Source organism: Corvus kubaryi, unplaced genomic scaffold (assembly GCF_017639235.1).
Source record: "Corvus kubaryi isolate FWS band 111438036 unplaced genomic scaffold, C.kubaryi_AGA036_p1.0 split1-37296, whole genome shotgun sequence".
Lineage (NCBI taxonomy): Eukaryota > Metazoa > Chordata > Aves > Passeriformes > Corvidae > Corvus > Corvus kubaryi.
In genome coordinates, this window is record NW_024582075.1 from 18,079,347 (window position 1) to 18,102,286 (window position 22,940).

At 38.7% G+C, this 22,940-nt stretch overlaps 1 protein-coding gene across 5 annotated transcripts in view; it reads right to left on the bottom strand.

Annotated features, from left to right (window-relative positions):
* The window catches only part of SMARCA2 (SWI/SNF related, matrix associated, actin dependent regulator of chromatin, subfamily a, member 2), a 121,447-nt gene that overhangs the window by 86,537 nt on the left and 11,970 nt on the right, over positions 1-22,940 (bottom strand). For 3 of the 5 annotated variants that reach the window (XM_042012962.1, XM_042012965.1, XM_042012964.1), the window contains exons 2-6: positions 21,361-21,621; positions 12,904-13,027; positions 3,115-3,444; positions 2,158-2,259; positions 480-729 (exon numbers count right to left, since the gene is read on the bottom strand). In XM_042012962.1, the coding sequence (XP_041868896.1) occupies positions 480-729; positions 2,158-2,259; positions 3,115-3,444; positions 12,904-13,027; positions 21,361-21,585 (1,031 nt within the window). In that variant the 5' untranslated portion in view covers positions 21,586-21,621. The remainder of the gene's footprint in view (positions 1-479; positions 730-2,157; positions 2,260-3,114; positions 3,445-12,903; positions 13,028-21,360; positions 21,622-22,940) is intronic. The other 2 variants (XM_042012966.1, XM_042012967.1) reach the window with 1 other exon arrangement.

Sequence of the window (22,940 nt, forward strand, 5' to 3'; positions counted from 1 at the left end):
TTAATCTTGCCTGTGACTTTCTTATTCTCTCCACTCTTCAGTTGTCCAGCCAAATCCATCATACTAATAAAATGTGGGTTTGCTGTGGCTACTAACTCCAGCCTTTTGACCCTCTCTGTTTTCTTCTAACTTCCCTTTGTTTATAATATTGAAAATCTTGTGCACTAAATTAGTTTCTCTGTATACTACAAGGATTTTGCTTTCCCTAACTTTCAGCGTTTGCAAGATCCAAGTAATACACTAACTCAGCAGAGCCCTTGAGCCTGTTTTAAACTTAAATGGTTTGCAATGATACTGCCAGCATGCTTTACTAGTTCATAATTTGGGGTAGAATTAAATAACTGTTTGGTTCGATGTTTCTGCACTTCTTGGTAACACAGCTTTTCTCTGGAAACTTTGTTTAGACTATTACCACTACAGCAGCAAGGAGTTCCAGTTAAGGATGTGAAAATCATTTTAATCTTGTTTTTCATTTTTACCTATATTCACGTTCTTGGAGTATTTCAACAGGATCCAATCCTTGTGGCTTCTGGATAGGGCTGATGCGGTTCTGCTTTTGCTGCAGCTGGACAATGGGTGAAGGTTGTCCAGGTGGGGGCTGTGGTACAGAGGGCCCAGGCATGGTGGCAGCAGGCTGGTTGGCAGGGGGAGCAGGAGATGGCCTCCCACTAGGAGCTGGCGCTGGAAGCTTTTGCTGTGCATTGGAGACATTCATATCTGGGGCTTGGCCTGAAACATAAACACTACTGACTCATGACACGAAATATGGAAAGCAGGAAGAAAATCTTGAACACAGGACATGAAGGTAAGGTAAACATTCAAAATCACCACGAAAGGGACATTGAGACTACACTGTTTTTTGAAACAGACATACTAAAATGCAAGTATACCATACATTGCAAGAAATGGCCGAAAGAAAAACAAAACGCATGAAACTTTATGATGAATGCCATTTCTTTTGCTATTCCTGTGGACTTTTAATTCTAATGTTACAAGAAACAAAACAGCTGTAGAACTGACTTCTTGCAAATCCAAGACCTCATTCTACCTCTTGTTCACTATCCTTGCACTAGTTAGAAGAAAGCATCTATAACCCCAACCTGACAACAAGAACAAGTAGGTCTGATTTTAGACCTCTATCAGAACTTGATAACCACATGAAAATTTTTACAACTGTATTGATAAATATCTGCCAGATATAAATAGCTTTTGTTCCATTATGATCTCCCATTAATTGTATTGCTTTCAAATATCAGGAACTCAATTATTCTAATCATCTTGAAAAGCAACACCTCCATTAACAAGCAAATAGTACCTGTCATTTACAGTCCCTAAGGGTCATAGATTTCAGTATTTCGTTATGACAAGTTACCCATACATTCAGATGTTCATGAATTCACTAATAACAGACATTGCTAAAATAAAGATGCCACTTAATTGTCTGAAGAGTCATAGTTACTTAAGCTAGGGAAAACAGCTACAAAGTACACCTGCAACCTTGTAATCAACCTTAATTCAAAACCAACATCCTGAAATCTATAGAGATCACCATTTGTCATTCACACATCTGCATCAAACTCCAGAAAAGGAACTTGAGCACAAGCTGTAGATTCTGTATTTAGCAACACTGCATTTCAGCTTATAAAAAGAGAAAAAAGCAAGCCAATCAAAAGCCTCTGTGCAATCTCAGTTCTCAGGGAATCTGAGAAGTTGAATGACTGAACAATGAATGACAAAAAATTTGAAGACATGGGGAAAGAAGTTACACTGTTCATTGACCTCAAAGACTACACTGATCATTCAAAGCTATTCGATTCCAAAAGAACAAAACAAGCAAAAGGAAACAGCGTAATTCTACCATGATTTGAAAACTTTTGTTTACAGTAGCAAAGGTGAAAGACAAGCTTGCTACAATTAAGCATGCTCAGAACATAACTTAAGTTTTATGTGTGTCCTTCAGAAAACTTACGTATCTTGTTCTGATTACGAAAAGGTGCTTCATGTTCAGTCTGTCTAAAAATTGAAGTAATTTTATGTGGGTCTTTCCCAAATTAATAAAAGGTTAGACTCTCCTTGATTAAAATCTTCAATACGACTTTTCTGCACAGCTTTTTACTTTCCTTTTTCACTTTTCCCCACATCTTTTGTCCACTATACCTTCAGTCCAAGTTTTAGGGGTAATGGCAGCTGTATGTCCAGGCATCCCTGGAGCAGGCCCTGGTCCAGTTGCAGCACCACTCATTGCATGTAACCCAATACCTGCAATTTGACAGAGGAAATAAATTTGCTAAGACGCAAAGCATTTCCAAGATTCAAAAATCATTGTTTCCTAGCATGCTAGTCTATTCAGGCAAGTAGTACATTTCTTCACAAAATAAGGATTTAAGTGGGCTTTACTGTTAATACATACACCTAATGAAGTGTATCAAAATCATATTTCATGAAAAAAAAACAATTGTTTGAGTTGCCATATTCACCAAAATAAAGAGAACAGTGACATTATTAAAACCTAAGAAAATAGTACCATCTTAACTCTCAATTCTAATGCAAACTCAGTAATGGAAGTGTTCAGAAACTACAGGTGCAGGGTGTTTAATAAAACACAGTTTTCTTACGACCAAAATGTGCTTGCTTACCTTACTGCAACATCTACTACCATTGTGAGAAAAAAGTAAGTACACTTCCTTTTCCTTATGTTTTTCACTTAACAGCACACTCTACATGGTTTATTTTCAACAACCTAAATCATCAATCAACTTGATCCAGATTATTTATCTACTTTCCTGCATAGCAACAGGAGACTAGAAATTTACTCAGAAAAACAAGGGTAATTGCTATCAGTGAAGTACAATTAACATTCAAAAACTGCCAAGCATATCAGGACAGACACTACTGCACAGTGAAATAATTTCTATTGCAGTTTTGACAATATCCTATTAATAACAGATGTGTTTTATGCACTTGCTCAAGCTTAATACCAAAGGCCATGCTATTCACTTTGACGCCAAAATACAGTCCCAAATTACAGCCCTGCACAGCACCCATTTCTTAATCTATCACAGGTAGAACTTGGAGAATTATCTGAGCAATGATTCCTACCACAGATTCACTTACCAGACTGTCTGTTGAAGGCACTGGGAGGCTGCTGCTGTTGAATGCCAGGCAGGGTTCTCTTGCCCTGGACAGCAAGCTGGAGGTTTTCGGGTAAGGGCTGACCCCTCGCCAGCATTTTGTATGCTAGAATTTGAGCCCGCAGCTGATGCAGCTGTGCAGGGCTGAAGGGGGAAGGCCCTCTGTTAGGCTGATTCATAACTTGTGGGTCTCCTGCTATAATGGGTCCTGGCTGACTCGGAGTCATCTGAGGTGGTGTTGGACCTCCTCCAGACATTGGACTGGACACGTGCTCTGGTGCTCCTAGTGGAGATGGGTGTGGAGACATATAACCTAGAACAGGTAGAAGAATCATAAACTTGCCACTCTGCTAGTTAAACCTAAATTCCATCCAATTTTTTAACAGTACATAAAGTAGAAAAGTGTCTCTCTCATGTCAGGATAGCTGTAGCATTTTCTGCAAAGACAAAAGTGCAATCCAAAGTTCCCTGGGATATCGAGATAGCCTCAGGAGCTCCTCTTCAAGAAGAACTACTGTTACTTAGTCCAATAATTGCTAAAAATAACAATTACCTGCATATTTGGAGTAAGACAAACTAAAACATGAAATACAATACAGAAGCCTGGGGATATGGTGCTGTTTACTAGAACTCTGGAAAAATGTTTCTTTGTGAAACACATGCAGCGAAGTCTGCCTAGTTTATAGCTTAATATTCTAAGTTTGATGTACACACGTCAAGGAATATCCATTCACTTCTACAGGCCCTCCTTGCTAATGCTCACCAATATAGAGAAATAGAAATAAATAGTATTCACTTTCTGTACAATTACTCTTTAATTTATACAAATTAAAGGTTTGAGCCAGACAAAGTATGTTCAATACCTTTTGCCATCTGGGTGCTCAACAACTTGGAACATCAACTGCAAGCACAAAAATCACCCTCTGAAGAAGCTGCTGAAGAGCAATCACAGTTCTGAAATGAACAGTGCATGTATCTTATTACAGCACTTGAAAATGCAGTGGTTTTAATTCTGAATATTAATTACACCTACTAAATACTTTCCTGAGCTTCACAAAGCCCAACAGAGAGCTGGTTTTTGGGGATTTTGTCCACCAAGAGCAAAAAAGAGGTAAAAATATTTACTCACTTCGCTCTGGTACTTTGGAACACAAATAACCTTCTCACAAACTGGAAAAGTCTAAAAAAAATTTGTAAAAATCTAGAAATCTTCTGGCTCATTTCCATACTCCATGTTCATAAGCCACAGATCATAACTCCGAAGATCATGGTACAGTTCATGATTCTGTGACACACAATCTACTCTTCTCCCAATTTTCCTGTCATTTTAAAGTGAAACTACACCAATTCCATCTATATGTAGTACAGATCACAGAAGAAATTTTGCTATTTCTTTAGCTTCACTGTTCTTACTGACCCTTCAGTAAAGGTATCATAAGCAAAACCTTGCAGTAGTCTCAACTTTTCTGGGATGACAGCAGCTGTAAGTCACTAGAACTTAGGCAAGTGAAGAGATTAGATTGTAAAAGAACTGAAATTTGTGCTCAACTTAAATAAAGGTTGTAAATGCATGAGACAGAAGAAAAAGTGGGTAAAGAGGGGTTTGTGATGGGAAGAGACCAGACAAGACAGAAACAGACCAAGTTCAATTTAAAGACGATGATGACAAGAAAGGAAGACGATTTTGGCAAGCGTAAGAAAAGTTACATGGTTCAAGAGAAAAATGAGGGGAGAAGTTCAAAGAAAAGGAAGAAAGAGACTTTAAAAATTTAGAACTACTGGAGCTATATACTAGTTCAATATAATAATGGTCTGTACATCCCTTGGTGATAAAAAGTATGATAAATAACTGCAAGTTTACTCCATGTATTCATCTTCTTCCACCAACCTACTTTTACCTATTTTAAGAAAAGAGGGGAATCTACAAATCTCTCTTGCTGAGCACACTGCATTAAAAAAGCACCCATCAAACCACAGCAGAACAAAACATACGCAATTGCATTAATGGTTTATACTATAAAATGGGGTTTATTGCAATATTTATGCATTATTACATTTCTGAATCTCAGGATATACCTTAAATGGCACCTGATTGGAATTACATTGCTTTCTGAACTGCTTTTGAAAGAATGGTTTCTGTCCCTCCTCAAGTTATATTGTCCAATTTATAAATTCCGTAATGACTGATAGATTTCAGACCCAAGATCTTGAACTGCATCTGGACTACAAAAATTTAGAACAGTGGTCTAAGATGCTGAGTATTTGTTTTCAGTCCTGACAGTTTAAGCTGCAAAGTCTGTGACTAAGTTTTGCACAGAGCAGTTTACAGAAGCAGATGTTTTTTGATCTTTCCAGATATATATTTCTTACACTTTCTCTCTTCCTCAAAGTCTGTATTAGAGTTCTTAACAATAGAAAACTGTGCTTGACAAGAGGAAGAAAGAAAACAAAATTCCCATAAAATATATTAGGAAAGAACAAAATCCTTCCAAACTTCTTGTAAAGGTGCCAAAATGTGGCATTTACACAATGTCATGATGTTATATGAAAATTTTCCTTTTAAGTCTGAAAACTTTCATACAATGACAGTGACAAAAGAAACAGACACAAGCCTGTCCTAATAAGGTATTTACACTACTTGCTTTTTTCCTATCTTATTACAAGCACTCTAACACAGATAAGCATACACACAAGAAGATCCCCTAAAATTGCGTTTAGCCACCATAAAATATATAACCTACAGTTCTGAACAACACAGAGAATAGAAGTCATCCACTACCGGGAAAGGGAGGCCAAACAACCCTGCCTATCATTTAAAACTGTGGTAACTTCTAAGCTTTATCAGGCTTCTCCAGATCTTGCCTTTTCTGAAAACCTCGAATGACGGTGATTCTTAATCACTCTAATGCTGAATTTCCTTTCCCGTAAGTCCCATCAGAATTCCACTTACACAATTTGTAACCATTACTTCTCTGCTATTACTGTGCACCTTTGAGGAGTGTCTTGTCTGTCTTTCCATAATCCTTCAATGGGTTATAGAAGAGGCTGCATCAGAAACCTTCTCAAGTTTTCCTACCCGTATGCATAATCAGAAACATATTTAATCCCCCTCTGGTATCACCTTGTTCAGCAGAAATACACCACAGCATGCCATAAACAATGCGTATTCTTTACGGTATTAACATTGGAAGAAATCCTCATTCTAACACTTCGCCAAGTACTATTGGAGGGCAGACTGTACACAAAGTTCCGGCTTTAATTGCTTTTTGTTTCACTTCAGTTAACAGAAACAATAACATCTTTCTTTTCTGTTTTAAAGCTGAAAAATCAGAGCGCTAAAAATAGAGACACTTTTTTCTCCAGTTTTAATGCTAAAATGAAACAGAAAGAACACCTTCAAATGAATTCTAAACCCTAGTAATGACACAGAAAGAATCAAAGTTTTAGCAGTCCAGACACTGGAATGTTCAACAGAGGTTTTGAACCTCCACTCAAATTTGGTAAGTCTTAAACAACAAAAGTGTCTGAAGATCACAGAGGTCACATCTTTATGCTAAAACCAAAAGCAAGGGTATATTTGTACTCAAGAATGTGACTGTAAGAGAATTTTTGGATTTGCAAGATATAGACAGGATTGAAGAAATCTAGCCTTGTAACTCATTGAACTATCACTTCAATCATCAATTGAAGCTAGCTTAAAAAGCAATGGAAAGGAATCAAGTACATCTCCGCAATACACAGTACAAATGCATAGTGTCCTGGAACACAGTGAAAAATACGTCCGTGTTGGACTGAGGTTACAAACTTTCTTAAGGCAAGCAAAACTTAAAATTTCCCTCTTAGTGTGGCCAGGGTTAACAAAAGTTCTTGTGAAACTGAACAAAGAAAAAGAGAGGTCACACGTGTGCAAGTAATTTAAAACTAGGACAGCAGAAATAAAATTGTTGAGAGGTCTTACACTAGCAGGCAGATGAGTAAGGTGGCAGGTCTTTTCTCATCTTTAAAAGTCTGAAAGAATCCAGAAAAGTAGGTGCAACTAATTTAAAAACATTAGGGACAATGAATGTTGCCTGTGAAGTAGCAGTATATTAGTGAATTCTGTAAGTTAAAAAATGGTGTATCTTTTTAAGTTCAACAAATACTACATGATTATTAAAAATTAATACAGATCAAGTCCCAGAATCCTAAGTTCCTTCAGCCCTTATGTTCCCATTTACAAACATCAAGAAATGACAGCCAAACAATTCAAACTGGTCTGTATTTCAAGGCTGAGTAACAGTAACTTCATTTAATTTTTACAAATCCCAGAAAAATATGTAAATTGTTTATTCCAGTCCATTTATATATTTTTATGAAGTCTTTATAATACAAATATTTTATTTTATATAAATATTTAGCTCATCTTTGCAATTTCTCCCCAATCCCCCTCAAAAGTCAATTCTAACCATGATTTTAATCAGTTGGATAAGTGTTTAACAAATTACATTAAATTTCAGACTCCTCAAATACTGCAAATCACCACAGTTCACTCAAGAGTCCGAAGACAGTTTCTAACCCAATTCAAAATCAGTAATGCGCAGTAAGCTTACTATTTAAACAGCTAAATATGAAGTTGGAGCAATAGATTTTCCATTCATTTAACCTATTAGCATCAAAACAAAGGTATTAAGACTAAACTGGGACATCATTGTGCGTAAGTTCGAGAAAAGAGAATCTGCCATTAAAACTAGTAAGGAATGTTACCCTCTCTCCAGTTTGGCAGTAAGACTGGAAGGAGTAACTGTGAGGAGAAAGATACCAACTTACAGTATTTTCCCCCATAAATTTATGTCAGACTTCTGAAAATCATCCTATTGCAGTATGCAATAAAAACATGACGATCTGTCTGAGCTAGTAAAACATTTTTTCTGGATGACTCACATCTCACTGAGCAGCAAGAAAAAAGTAAACCCAGAAAATAAGTAATAAAGTTGCATACCTTAACGTAGTAATTACTGTTAGTTTAAAAAATGCAAAAATCTCAGAACAGTAACTGCCCTTCAAACAGCAACAGGCACTTAAGTAAAATGAAAAAGTTCATGCAGATTTAGCTTTCAAATGTTTCTGATTTCCTCATCATTCATTTCACCTCAGAAAATGGCAGTTAATTATTTAACACAGACTGTAAGAATCATTACTTCCAAAATTCTGTATCAACTTTCTCTTTCACAACTGTAGGCTTGATTTACATAAACTATATCTACAACTGCCTGTGCAGTTGCCAATTTACTTCTAATTTATTTCCCACATTTGTAAACATGTCTTTTATAAAAAAAATCTTGCTTTTGTACTTAGAGACAATCTTTTGCAAGATTTCCTTCTTTACCAAAATTACTAAAAAGAACTAAAAATACTGCTATTGGAACATCTGACATTTAAATGAAATCTCATTTTGTGATCACTTCCCATTGCAAATGCCATACAGAAGCACTATAGACTATGGATTAATCACAACTGTTCCACTCAGATCTCTAAGAACTGAAGCATTTTATGAAGACCATCCACTCTGCCACTGTCAAAAAATATAAGGGCATTGTTTCCCACTCCAGCTTACCAGTTCTTCTCAGAATCTTGGAGCCTGTGAACAGGCAGATTTCTGTCAATAAGGGACCATTACAGCTACAATAGTCTACCTAACTTGTCCAAAACAGACCAAAGACTCTTGACCTCTAAACAAACTTCCCCCTTTAGCCTATGAAACAGATGAGTAAGACATCCAGTGTTGACTTAGCTTTTGTATGACACAAAAACTACCACCAATACTTGGGTAATCTTTGTTCCAAGGGTTAATTATCTTCATTAAGTAAGATACAGCTATTTAACACATTCTCAATTCAAATAATTTCAATTTGCAGGTACTGAAATACACTGCCTCCTTTTTTTTTTCCCCTTTAAAGGCTCCATCTATTACAAGCCCTTTAACTATTTGGGAATGTGCAGACAGATCAAGTATTCCTTTAATTCTCTCATCAGATAGATTAAAAAATGGAGTTTGACATTTTCCAGGATAAAACAAACACATTCTTCTCAGCAGTAAAAACCGCTTTTTACGAAACAGTTTATACCCCTACACAGCAAACTGTTTTGCTCCTAGACATACATTGTTGTTGGCTGTGCTAAAATCTATGCTAGAAAAATAAGCCCATTCTTCTCAGATTCTGATCAGCCTTTGTAAAAAAATTAGTTTATTATTTACTGCTAAACCTCTGCGCTATATATAATTTTTATCTGTACTAACTTTAAACTTTTCTCCAGATCACAAATACCTTGAACAGCACTGAACCAAAACAGACTTTTAAAAGACTAGAAAAATCCACAATTGGATGATCATCTTCTAGTTATAGGTAAGTTTATAATCTGTCATTTAATTATCTTAATATATTAAAAGCAGATTATACCGATTTTACTTAGTGATATCTTTCTCTTAAATCACAGTATCACAGAGTAACAAGCCGAGGAATTTTTATAACTCTACCAGGCAGACAAAGTTTTGTCTATCGTCACTGCTACTGGCTTTAACGATGCAAGAGAAGCCCCAAACATGGCCTAGGATCGTTTTTCCTGACAACTGTACAAATCACACCCCTTGACATTTTAATGAAGGAATTTAGCTTATGATCTCCACAAAAAATAACAGGCTTGTTTGACTAGTATATAAAAATAATATAATAGTATCACGTTTACATAACATATAGTAACTTTGTCAGTCTAAAGGCTGACTTCATGCAATTCAGAAGGACTTGGACAAGCTCAAGAAGCGTGACTATGTGAACTTCATGTGGTTTAACAAGTCCAAGTACAAGGTTCTGCACAAGGCTTGAGGCAAACCCCAGTATCAATACACGCTGGGGAGTGAAGGCGTTGAGAGCAGCCCAAGAAGGGCTTGGGGATACAGGTGGACGAGAAGCTTGATGTGACCTGTCATTGTGTAGTCAAAGCCCAAAAAACCAAAGGTGTCCTGCATCCAAAGCAGCGTGGGCAGCAGGGCCAGGGAGGGGATTCTGCCCCTCTGCTCTGCTCAGACCCCACCTGCAGTGCTGCATCCAGCTCTGGGGTCCCAGCACAGGAAGGACATGGAACTGTTGGAGGGGATCCAGAGGAGGGCCACAAATATGACCAGAGGGATGGACCAGCTCGCCTGTGAGGACAGGCTGAGAGAGTAGGGCTGTTCCCTCTGGAAAAGACAAGGTTTCAGGGAGACCTTACTGTGGCCTTTCAATACTTGAATGGGGCTTACAAGAAAACTGGAAAGAGACCTTTTAAAACGACTGTAGTCACGGGACGAGGGGGAATGGTTTTAGACGATAGACTCGATACAAGGAAGACTTTTTTTTTAGTAAGTGTGGTGAAACTCTGGCCAGGTTGCTCAGAGCAGTGATAAATGCCCCATCCCTGGTAACATTCAGGGTCAGTTTCAGTGGGGTGCTGAACAACTCTGAACAGTAACGGGGCTCTTATCTAGCTGGGGATGTCCCTGTTCACTACAAAAGGGTTGGACAGAAGGACTTCTAAAGGCCCTCTTCCAAACCAAACCATACTATGTTTCTATGATTCTGTGATTTTTTCAAAAAAATTATTCTTGATGGTCTGAATTACAGACAACATTTTTATTTTACCTACAACAATATTTACTGATACTTGGCCATTCTCCCTAAGATTTCAAATTAATGGGCAAATTTAGGATGATTCATTTCCTGGGGTTGTGGATTTATTCAGCCACTTTACCCCAAATGCCCCCCAAAAATATTAATTAGTGTACATTTATCTACTTCAACTTGAGGACTACAAACAATAAGCCATGAAAAAACCAGACCTAGCACTAATGAGGTGTATTTTCTATTTGACACTTACATTGTTAAAAATTGTACATAATCGTGTACTGCAAGCTCAACTTTCAGACATCTACAAGAAAGTGAACCTTGTAATAAGTCTTGGTTTCTACGACACTCAACAGAAGATTTTGTCAGGATTTCAAGAGCTACCAGGCATCTTTCCATGGATTCTCAGAGAAGTCCATACTGTCCTTCTGCCACGGGCATGGGTAAACCCTCCTTCACCACACTGCATATTTCCACAAAATTTGTCAAAAAACAAGTGTCCTACTTTCTTTAATGTCATGGGAACTCACACAGAAAATATCCAATAGGCTGACAGGCTATTAAGGAACCTGATTTTCTACCCCGAACCTGTACATTAATGGCAAAAATGTGCAAGTCTAGTAGATGGCACTTTGCCCAGAACAGCACTTTGGATCAGAACAGCATCAAGTGCCATCACCACTTTTTTTGTGGAAAAGGCAATTGTCTAAGAACAAAAAAAATTGAGACATAGAGGCAATGAAAGCTAAAACAGTCCTCTATAATGTAAAAAAAAAATATTAGAACTTCTGGGGGTTTTTTTTGACCGTTTCTTTTAAAAGCCTGCTCCACATCAGAACTCTAGTAATATCTGTTTACATTGTAACAGTTGCTGGCATACACAAAAAAGAGAGTAGGATTCTGTAGTCTCTAGCCTGACAAAGTTGCTACAAACACAATCAACTTTTTGCAGTGCAAACCAACCTGGAAATCTGACCTCAGGCAGCACAGAAAAAACAACTCAGAAGCTACTTGTTTTTGAAGCATATTCAACCTATGCTCCTGTATTGTCAGCACACAATGTATGAACTGTCCCATCCTCATCTTTAGACTAAATGGTTTGTTCATTTCATCCCAAGCAAAAGTGCCCACTAAATGCAAAGACAAGCGAAATTTGTCTCTCAGATGATCATGCTTATATTTTGTTGAAATCAATGAGAAAGTTTCACCTGATGAAGATCTTGTCTCTGCCAAGCCAGTTCTATTGTACTTAATTGATATTGAAAGGTTTAATGGAAAAACATTATTTTCTAATTATCTGGGTCCCGGACTGGGATTCAGCTGGCAAGTTACACGCCAGAGTTTCAGTTGCATACCACTGAAAAGCCACAAAGAAGTTCAGGCTCAGTCTTTTCACTGACTTGTACCTGTTTGCTCCTTCCAGCATTTCTCTTATCCTATGTACGCACATCAAACAAGGACCACCTCCTAACAGATATGTACAGAGTGTGTCACACCAAGAGCCTAATTTCATTTGGGATTCTTCAGGTGTTGTAAAATAATTAACCATGCAACACAGAAAGCTTTATCTGCTGCCAAACTAATTAATACTAGCAGGTGTTTCCAGTTAAATCTCCAAAATACCAAGCTGCTCACAGAATGCATGTCCATTTATGTTCCAACCTACAGAACACAAAGAAGGCACACAGCAATGTGTTAAAAGAGTTTCTATCTTCTGGCATAAAAAATAATTCACTTTACCAGAAATTAGAGATGTTAAAGAATGTTTCTCCAGGTCTGCTTGGGTTCTTCTCTTATGATTACTTCACCAAAGGATTAAAATAAATCATATTATAATGCATTTGCATTTACAGTAGCCACATAAGAAGTAAGTTGGTGGGCTTTTTTTTCAGAGATGTGAACTGAAATCTGCGATAGACTTGCCCCAGGCACAGACTTGAACCTTAGCTTTTTTCCAATACATGCCTGATGGACACTCCAGAACGCAAAGGGATTCAGTTATTTGCCTTGCCATGTTCAGCTTTTCCAAACAAAGCTGAAAGGAACTAACTGGCAATCTGTTACATGGAACTGAACTACAGACTTTGTGGAACAAGGGGCCCCAAAATCATAGAGCATGCACAGTATGGATAAACCTTGGCTATGCTGGTCCATTGGACTCTGAGGTGGACCCATTCCAGGATGAGGAGGTCTCATACTCTTCATGGAGCCACAATGAACATCTTCAACCATTCCTTTTTCATGCAAGCCATCGACAGACTGTGAAAACAAAATAAGTATTTAGAGAGAGATACTTTATAAATCCATTTCAAAAATACCAACAAATTTAACCCAAAATCTAAACAAATACATGAAGTGTAAAAACTTCTTTCAGCAGCCATTCAAAATAAAGAAAACCAGAAACCTTTGCCCTGGAATTAGATATCTGGGGAAGCACAGAACACTATTAGATTGATTGCCCCATCTGTTTCCTTTTTGACTTTTTTCTTCCTTATGAACTGGTTGGCAATGGCAGGGAGGCAAATTGTCCAAATACAAACACATAACCTGTACTGGCCTCATATTACAAAGCAGTGTAACACACACTAACTTATGAAAGTAGAGCCTGTGGCTTAATGTGAGTTATTTTTAGTCCAAACTTTGCCCTTTCAGTCACTGCTCTACTGGAAAGTCCCAAACATTGTTTCTCTTCAAAAACAAGGGTGACATTGCAGGAGGTAACATCTTCTTCACCAACAAAAACAAGGATAGCCAGTCAAGGAAGGGAAAACAATACTTGTGGCTCCCTACAGCTCCTGTCACCTCATACACTCCTCAAAAACTACAGTGCCCATGGTATTTCAAACGCAATAGCTCCAAGTGCTCTCTTTAGAGAGTGAAGAGAAGACAGCTTGGAGTCTGAAAAACATGCTGAAGGGCATTCTAGGCACTGAAAAAGGCTCCATAATAGAAACTGAAGGGCTCTGAAAGTGAAAATAAGGGAAAAGTAACATCAGAAGGAAGATGTCCTAAGAAACAATGAAGTTTTTCATGAAAGCAAAACTTATATCCCTAACTATGGAAGGCAGTAAGCCAATTAACTGCTAACTTAGAGCTCTGTAAGGCTTCGTATTAGGAAGGAAGAGACTGGCATCATTGACTTAGCCTCTCTCTACAGAAATATGCGGCTCTGCCCCTCTCTAACACATGCAAACTAAATGCTGCTCTTGCAAACCTTAATGTGGATGGAGAACTCGTGGTCTGCTTTATCTAAATGTACATCTATTTATTGCGAATTCTTTTTAAAAAGAGACTTAAGATAACCTACTTCAGTGGAAAAATGTAGGGAGTTAATTAAACGAGTGCGCAAGAAGCTGTATCAGCTCACAGAAAAAAAGTGTCACATTTCTTATTTTTGAGTAATTTGTTGCACATGACTCAGTTTCAACAGAACTAAACTAAGGTCATCCTTCCTACAAAAGAAAAAGTAATTCTAAATTTCAATTCATAAACCCTCCATATAAATTTTCTGCTTTCCATTGCAATCATCAGATTTCACTGAAAGCACCTTTAAATGTACAGAATTTGTTGTTGTTCAGCATTTTTGAAGGATCTCACTATCACTTTTCTGTATCAGAAGTTTGGGTTAAAAGGACGAAAGTTACAGAAAAGGAAAAATAAAATGGACTTTTCATGTTTCACTGCATCATTTAATTGTCATGACAGTATAAAAATATTTGTGAAAATTAATTATATCAGAAAAATATGCACTACTCAAGAAGCTATTTTAGATTACAAGAACTTGGGATATGGAATAGAAATGTAGACACAGATGACTGACACATTAAAAATAGTTACACTTTGCTAACCAAGTAAATCCCAGTGCCCTTTTCTGAGACATGAAAATCTCTCCCTCTCTTTCTGTCCCTTCTTATAAAGATAGCCAACACAGAACAGAACACTTGCTTCACATTCTGCCTGCACGAGATGAGCTCTACAGAAACCAAAACACCTGTAAAGATGGATGCATTCTTATTTTGTCATGGTATGTGTTGGCTGCCATGGTGTCTTTATGGCTGCCAAGAGGAGGAGACTTGCTGGTAACTTGATCTGATTTCCAGAACAGAAGATTCTAGCTGTACACATTTGTGGTGTAACTGCAGGGATGGGTTTCACTGCACTAATAGGTGGCAACCATGAAACCTCTGGGAATGCAAACAGCTCAGATGGGAGTAAGATGGGACACAGCATGTGTACATCAGAAGTACAAGCATAAAGAGGGTGGGGAAAGGAGTTTTCTGTTAAAAAAGGGCAGCAGAGAAAAGCAAGTATGCGGCCTTTGATAAAGGCAATTTTAAAAAAAAAATCAAACAGGAACAGAGAGGTAGAGACATGACTGTACAAGAAAACTTCAATTCAAGGCATGCTTCTCTGGAAAGAACTGATCAAAAGAACAGGTTTTTGTAAAAAAAGTACTACTAAAAAAAACCACAGACACAAAAACAACTGTAGCAAACTGAAATGCTCCAAGCCTAATGGAAGGGAGACAGAATATACAGAAGAAAGCAGCTTGCATCTGTGCGTTTGCAGAACTTATGCGGTAAAAAAACTGAAAACCAAATTCATTAGAACTCATAAATCAGCTTTTTACTAGCAAAAATACAAAAGATGAAGATGGCATAAACTTCTGTGAAGCCAAAATTAGTTGTAATGATTACACAATTGCTAATGTATGCAGAGCCTGGTACTTCCAAGAATGTATTTCATCTAAAAGCACCTCTACCGGCTATGGAAAAAAACATATAAAACAGGGGAGGGCAATTCAGCAGAGGACAGTGGTGGACTGCAAGAACTGAGGAATAGTTATTTCTGATAACTTTTTTGAATGATTGTACAGTTACAGAGGATAACTCTAAATCTATGCAACAGGTTAAAAAAGTACAAAGGGGATCTTACACACAATATAATCTCTGTAAATTCTTCAGTCCTCTATAAATAATTCAAGCTATCTTCCACAATGACATTGTTGGGATAAGAAAGTAACCTATATTACCAGTAAAGCACTACTATCACACTGGGGTACTTTTTTTATTTTAGTCTTCTAATATGACAGAAGGGAAACAGGAAGTTGAGACATATTCAACTTTGAGTAGAAATTACAATTTTGATTGGTCCCTGTACGTAAGGACACAAGTACCGAACAGGCCAAATAAACAATGCTTCTAGAAATAGAATGAGGGATGAACTTCAACTGTAGGCTAGCACATGCCTATAGACTTGGCAGACTTAGAGACTTACATAATGTCTAACGCATAAGGAACATTTTGCCTACAGTGCTTTTACTACGAATTTAGCAACTAAGGTCTTCGCACAGATACATCCCAGTCTGACCTATTTTCAGGTAAACTGTCACATTACAATGTCTGGGGTTTTTTTTGTTTGTTTGTTTTAATCCACTTCTTAAAAAAAACAACCAAGCAAAAAAACACCCCAGCCTTAAAATCAAAGACTGAGTACCAGACTAGTTTTTCTTGTAGACCATGCATCCTCTAAAACAATGGAAACAATGGAACTACACAGATCAAACAGCAGTGTACTGTCATGTAACTGCCACTTACCTACACAGCATAACTGAATGCATCCCTGATGGACAACCAGTCTGACTGCGGTTTTTGCAGCAAGAAATTGGCCACCAATTCCATTAATCTCTAAAAAATCACTACATCGCCATTTTACATATGTTCTCTGTTGAATTTTCAAGGTTGGCAATACTTTCTTTCTTTTTTAACTAACATAGACACAAACAACAAAAATAATGCAGGGAACATGCCTGCTGATGTTGCATGCTGTTACATCTAGGACCATGACAGAACCACGTTGATTCTCAGAATGTCTACTGTGCATAGATCTGTTACCCATTAATATTTGAAACGAGAAACCATTTGCCTTCTGTTTTAATGGAACATCGAGTGAACAACTAATACATTTAGTAAAAACTACTGTACTTCTGAAGAATTTTTTCTCTCCCTCACTTTTTATCTCACTCACCAAAACCAGTAATATTGCCCATGACATGATTGTAGTTATTCCACAGTCAGCAATCATTTACAGTACACCACATTATAAATTCACAAAAGAAGTGATTATGCATCAGGTTACAATTAAATGGAAGAGAAAATAAACCGAGAGCTCACAGTACTCTATCTGTCCCTCAACTGAGCACTGTGCAAATTAACAATCTACAGTGTTGTTATAACCAAAAGTTAAGCAGTTAAAAACCATGTGGTCCAGCTAGTGAATAAGAAGATACAGAAGGCTGTATCATAGAATCATAGAATGGCTTGGGCTGGAAGGAACCTCAAAGATCATAAAGTTCCAAACTCCTTGCAGTGGCAGTCTCTAGACCAAGCTGCTCCAAGTCCCACCCAAACTTGCCTTGAACACTTCCAGGGATGGGGTATCCCTGAGCAACCTGTTCTAATGCCTCACTAGCCTCACAGGAAAATAATTTCTTCCTAGTATCTAACCTAAACCTCCTGTCTTTCAGTTGGAAACCATTCCCCCTTAGCCTGTCACTACCTGTCCTTCTAAAACGTCTCTCTGCATCTTTCTTGCAGGCTCCCTTCAGGTACCGGAAGGCTGCAATGAGGTCACTTCAAAACCTTCTCTTCTCCAGACTGAGCAAACCCAATTCTCTCAGCCCTTCCCAACAGGAGAGATGTTCCACCCCTCTATCATCTTGGTGGCTTCCTCTGGACTCACTCCAACAGGTCCATGTCCTTCCTGTGCTGGGACCCCAGAGCTGGATGCAGCACTGCAGGTGGGGTCTCACCACAGCAGAGCAGAGCAGAGGGGCAGAATCCCCTCCCTGGCCCTGCTGCCCACGCTGCTTTGGATGCAGCCCAGGACACGTTTGGCTTTCTGGGCTGTGAGTGCCCATGGCTGGGTCATGTCCAGCCTCTCACCCACCAGCACCCCCAAGTCCTTCTGGGCAGGGCTGCTCTGATCTGTTCATCCCCAGCCTGTAGTGATACCAGGAGCTCCCCCAACCCAGGTGCAGCACCTTGCACATGGCCTTGTTAAGCCTCATGAGATTCCCATGGACCCACTTCTTGAGCTTGTCCAGGTCCCTCTGGATGGCATCCCATGTGCAGATGTGTCAACTGCACCACTCAGCTTGGTGTCATCTGCCAACCTGCTCAGTCCCTTTGCCTATGTCATTAATGAAGACATTAAATAACACTGGAAATAATAATTTCCTATTAGCACAATAAATATTACCGTATCCCGCAGCCGCAGGGAGGAGGAGAAACATCCAGCAGGCAGGAATTGTGCAGCAGGATTGATGATTTTAATTGTTTTACAAACTCTTTCATACACCTTTTTCTTCATAGTCTAATTGGACAAAGGATCAGCCACCCCCTGGGTGGACTGGCTGGAAGTCCTAATTGTCAAAATATTTTTCTACTGTACCATAAACATAGTTCTACAAGGTCCCAGGTGTTCATAGCTTATAGAACTTCTGCTATTATCTTCCATGAGAGAGGAAAGTATCTCACGGCTTAGAAAGAAGCAGGAAAATTCTTGCTAGCAGCATTTTTGTATCCACATGGTCCCAATACAGACCACTGAGGGACACTACTTGTCACAGGTGTACATCAGAACTCTGAGCCATTGACCACTACCCTCCAGATGTGACTGTCCTACCACTTTTTCATCCACCTAACAGTCCACTCATCGAAACCATCTCTCTCCAGCCTAGAGAGAAGAGTGTTGTGGGGGTCTGTGTCAAAGGCTTTACCAGTTCAGACTAAAACCATGTAACCCCATTCTGTCTCCAGAGAAGCTTTTACGTGGATGCAGAGGAAAAGTAAGATTAGGGCAAGGAAGGCAGCAATGCTTTCTTTTAGTATCTTCCAGCTTCCAGGTATTTTTTCTCACAAGACTCTCTGAGGCTGTTACGGTTTATCTATTTAGCAGTATCCCTTACAGACTTCTTAAGTATTCCTCCTTAAACATAGCTGTCATGCATCCAAGATACACTTCAGTAAAATTTGGAACTGTATTTGGAAATTCGGTTGATAGTCCTTAAGAAACTAGCAAGAAATGCAGTTAATTTACTGTTTCTGTCAAAACTGTGTTACGTAAACTAATAGTAAATTTTCCTGTGGAAGGGCTTTCTGGTTACTAAGTGAATATGCAATTTTTAGTTTTCATAATAACAGTTCTTAAGTAAACATACTTTAGGAATTACAATTTATTAATATAAATTTGTTTCAATCCGTGTTTTCGCCACAGATTGATCCTTTGGATTTTTTAAAACTTTTTGCATTATATTATTGTTTGTAAGCTAGCCAAACATCTAACACAGAATGAAGTTGTTTCAGTTAAGCATGTGAATTTTAAGAGGAAGAACCACATCCCAACTGCATACATGTGTACCCCACAAGCAATTGTGTAACTGGGGCACTTTTGGTGCAATACCCCGTTTTTACTGCATTTCATTTAAAAAAACAGTGTTATGCTATATCATGGCTTGAAAGTCAACATATTTGTTATAGCACTAAGCAAACAGAAAATGTTTATCTGGTCCAGCTGCAAGTGGCTGACCAGCTTTCTAATTACACTGAACAACACTCAAGTAATATTTGCAAAATAATCTAGAGACACCCTTCTACAGCATTTCTTGGACCCTTCCAACAGTTATCACAATACACTATTTCTGGAGTTGCACAGAAAAACAGACCCAAAATCTCATCTAGACTGAAAATTAACTATGATTTTATTTCATTTTTTTTCTTTTTTTCACTTGTATCAGCTCCAGAGACCCATTTTCTAGCTTAATCATACACATACGAAGACAAGCTGGAACCTCTGAAGTGGAAACCTAGAGGACAGCAAGGCTGTTGCTACCAAAACAAAGACTTGTGAAATTACAGTCTTTACTCCATTATCAGAATCGAGGTATAGAGGAGGGAGAGTAATTAACTGTAACTATACTGAATGATCATCTTCAAATTGGCTATCCAGACTCTTTGTGGTGCATTTTTCAAAACATTTCAATGCCACCTCAATGGTCGAATTTCTACTCTGGTTCACAGAACCTTGTGAGATGCTCTCCGAAGTCTCTGAAAGAATGTTGTGGGATGACATTTGTTGGTTTGTTTCCAATTATAACACAGGATTAAATGGCTGATATAACAGGATATATCAGTAAAAACATAATGTGTGAAGCATTCAGCAATTCTACAGAAAGTTCCTGGTGCCATCTTCTTCTACAAGCAGAAGAAAAATAGAAAGGAATGAAGAACATTAAGAACCCTGGCTGTGAAGTTTGGGGACAGAGTTCTGAAAAGCTGGGCTGTAACTGACTCCACAAACAAAAAAATGCCAACTGCACATGTCTAATCTGGCTAACAGGTAAACCAGATACTTCAAGATTCAAATGCAAAGGTTATAGTTACTGCACATACTGACCTCTCAGAGATTACAACATGTCAGTACAAATGGGAAGCTCGATCATAGCCTCCCTCACTTCAGCTAGTCTTTGTGCTATTAAAAATTTTTTAGTTCTTCATGTAAAAGATGGTAATGTCATGTCCCTGTTGATTGGACAAACTGACCCATATGTGAGAGTGTCAAAATGAAGAAGATGTCATTTCAAGAGGAAAATTAAAATATGTTCCTATTACTTCAAAACAGTTTTTTGTTGCAGTTTTTTCTGTATGTGCATATAACAATTCCAAGTGGAATCAACAATAGCTGCCAAAGTGTTTTCGATACCTTGGCTCTGTAAGCTGCTACTACACATTTCTGAGTAGAACATCAGTGCAATTGAAATTATTCTGGGTTCTAAATCTCTGGTATACAACCAAACAAAAACAACAATACATGAAGAGACTGTTCTCACAAAGGAATTTCCACACAGGCAAGTAATTCCTCAAAGCAAGAAAACATTGATGATAGTCTAAGCACACATACAATTTTAACTGCGTAACAATAACCACTGAAGTGCAATTATTGACATGTTTTACATGACACAGTTTTATACTCCTTTGTAAAACGGAGTCCTTATAATATAACTTGAAAGCCACATTTTTCAACCACACTTTCAATATGGAAGAGTAAACAAATTTGTAATACAAATTCTTTAAGGTGGATTAAGTTTGTTTTGGTGGCGTTTTTTTTACAAAAAAGAACAACAAATTTCACACAAAATTAAAAACCACCCCAGAAAAAACCACAGTATGTCCAAACAGACAAGAAGAAGAAAAAGAGGAAAAGGTGGTTAGAATGGTGTGCCTTTAAGTTCTAACACTATCATTCATTTTCTTCTCCCTTGTAACATCTGTCTTTCTGAAAAGTACAGTTTACAAATGAAGATTTGCAAACTACTAACTCTATAGTTCAAAGTAGTCTACTAAGAACAAGGAAACTGTGTTTAACCTGACACATGAATAATCTTTAGTAATAAAGAAAGAAGTCAGAGCGTAGCTGAAATTTTGCAGGTGATGTGTAATAGCACTTAAGCAGGTCTAAGCATAGTTTAAGTAGATTTTTCATCAGTGGAGAGAACTCTACGGAAAAAAGGTTCACTTGTAATGAACTATTACCTTATGCATTTGATGCATGCCTTCCTGTGGATAATCTGTAGGCCCCATTGTCGGCATTGGATGTGGGACACTGGGCGGACCAGGACTTGGCCCCATCATGCCGTGAACGGAGCCAGGAGATGGCCCTGGTCCTGGGCTAGGTCCCAGAATCGGTCCAGGTGAGGGTCCTGGTCCAGGGGAAGGACCAGGATGAGGCATGGCGCCAGGGTCTGTAGGCGTGGACATCTATTTTCTGTCTCCTTTTCAATTAGCAGAATAGCTCTAATAACAAAAACAAAACAAAACAAAAACAAAACCACAATTTCTATGTGACATTAGGGGCATTGAAAAAAATTTAAGTAAAATCTACTGGCAATTCTTACACACAGACACACACACACACATATATATACATACACATGCAAGCTGTCATCAGCAAAAAATGTTTACATGATCCTTAATGTTGCCCATTAGCTTGATCACCCTTCTAAAAGCCCACTAGAAAGATAAGGATCCTGGTAATTCCATCCATTTCTGGACATTCGTATGGTACTCACAAAACAAAGCAGCTGGTGTGCTATGAGAAACATCTACCAGAAACAACAACAGCTGAACTGACTTGCTATCACCAGATGTGTCATGTGGGCCAAGCACAGCACAGCAGTACTAAAAGCAGGAAAGATAGCTTGGCATCTCTGTAACCTGCGTGTCAAAAATTCTTTCCCTAAACAGCTGTGACTAGCCTTAAATTTGTACTTGTGAGATTCATGGTAATACACTGAAACAAGCATTAAAGGAATATTAAGACTGTTTTCAGAACTTTTTTTGCACTTGCCTGAGAGCACTGAGACATACATGGAGCCAGCAGCCTGCCCTGGAGTGGCTGACTGGGCACAAGCAGAGCCAGTAGTGACAGCGACAGGTTGGAACATGGCCTAACTGCCCCAATCACCCCTTGCCAAGGCTAACAGCTCCAGCATGGAGCCATGGAGCACAGCAAGCAGGGCTGGAGCCAGGGGAACCACAGCAGAGCGCCGACACCCACACAGAAGCAGCAGCTTGCCCTAGAGCAGCTGACTGAGTGTGAGCACAGACAGCAAGGATGGCAGCTGCTCCCACTCTCTCAAAAGTGGTCCTAGTGAACGTGACCAGGGCACACTGGCAGAGCTCCCCTAGGACCATTTGGGAGCAGCCAACAGAGGCAGCGAACAGACCCAGCAGCTGGAGAAGACAGGCATAATCTTATTAGTGTATGCTGCCTCAAGTATGGTTTTGACACGCCACAGAACTCATTCCCCCTGGAGTCACTGTACCAGCCACCAGAAGCCTCCAGCCATCCAGACCATCCAGTAACAGACGCACCTCTTCAGGACTCAAGTTGCCAGGAGTTCCCCAGCCTCACTGTAAGGCTGGGGCTGACCATCACACCTGTCACAGAAGATGTGTTGTTGTAAATGAGCTGTCGCCAGGTGAAGGAGCCATGGGACTAAGTGAACAGCCTGTGCAGTACTCCTGAGAATGAGTGAGAGATTGACGGGCTATTCCCAAAGTGTCTCAGAAGTTTCAAACCTCCACTGAAGTGAAGATGCAGGTGGACTCAG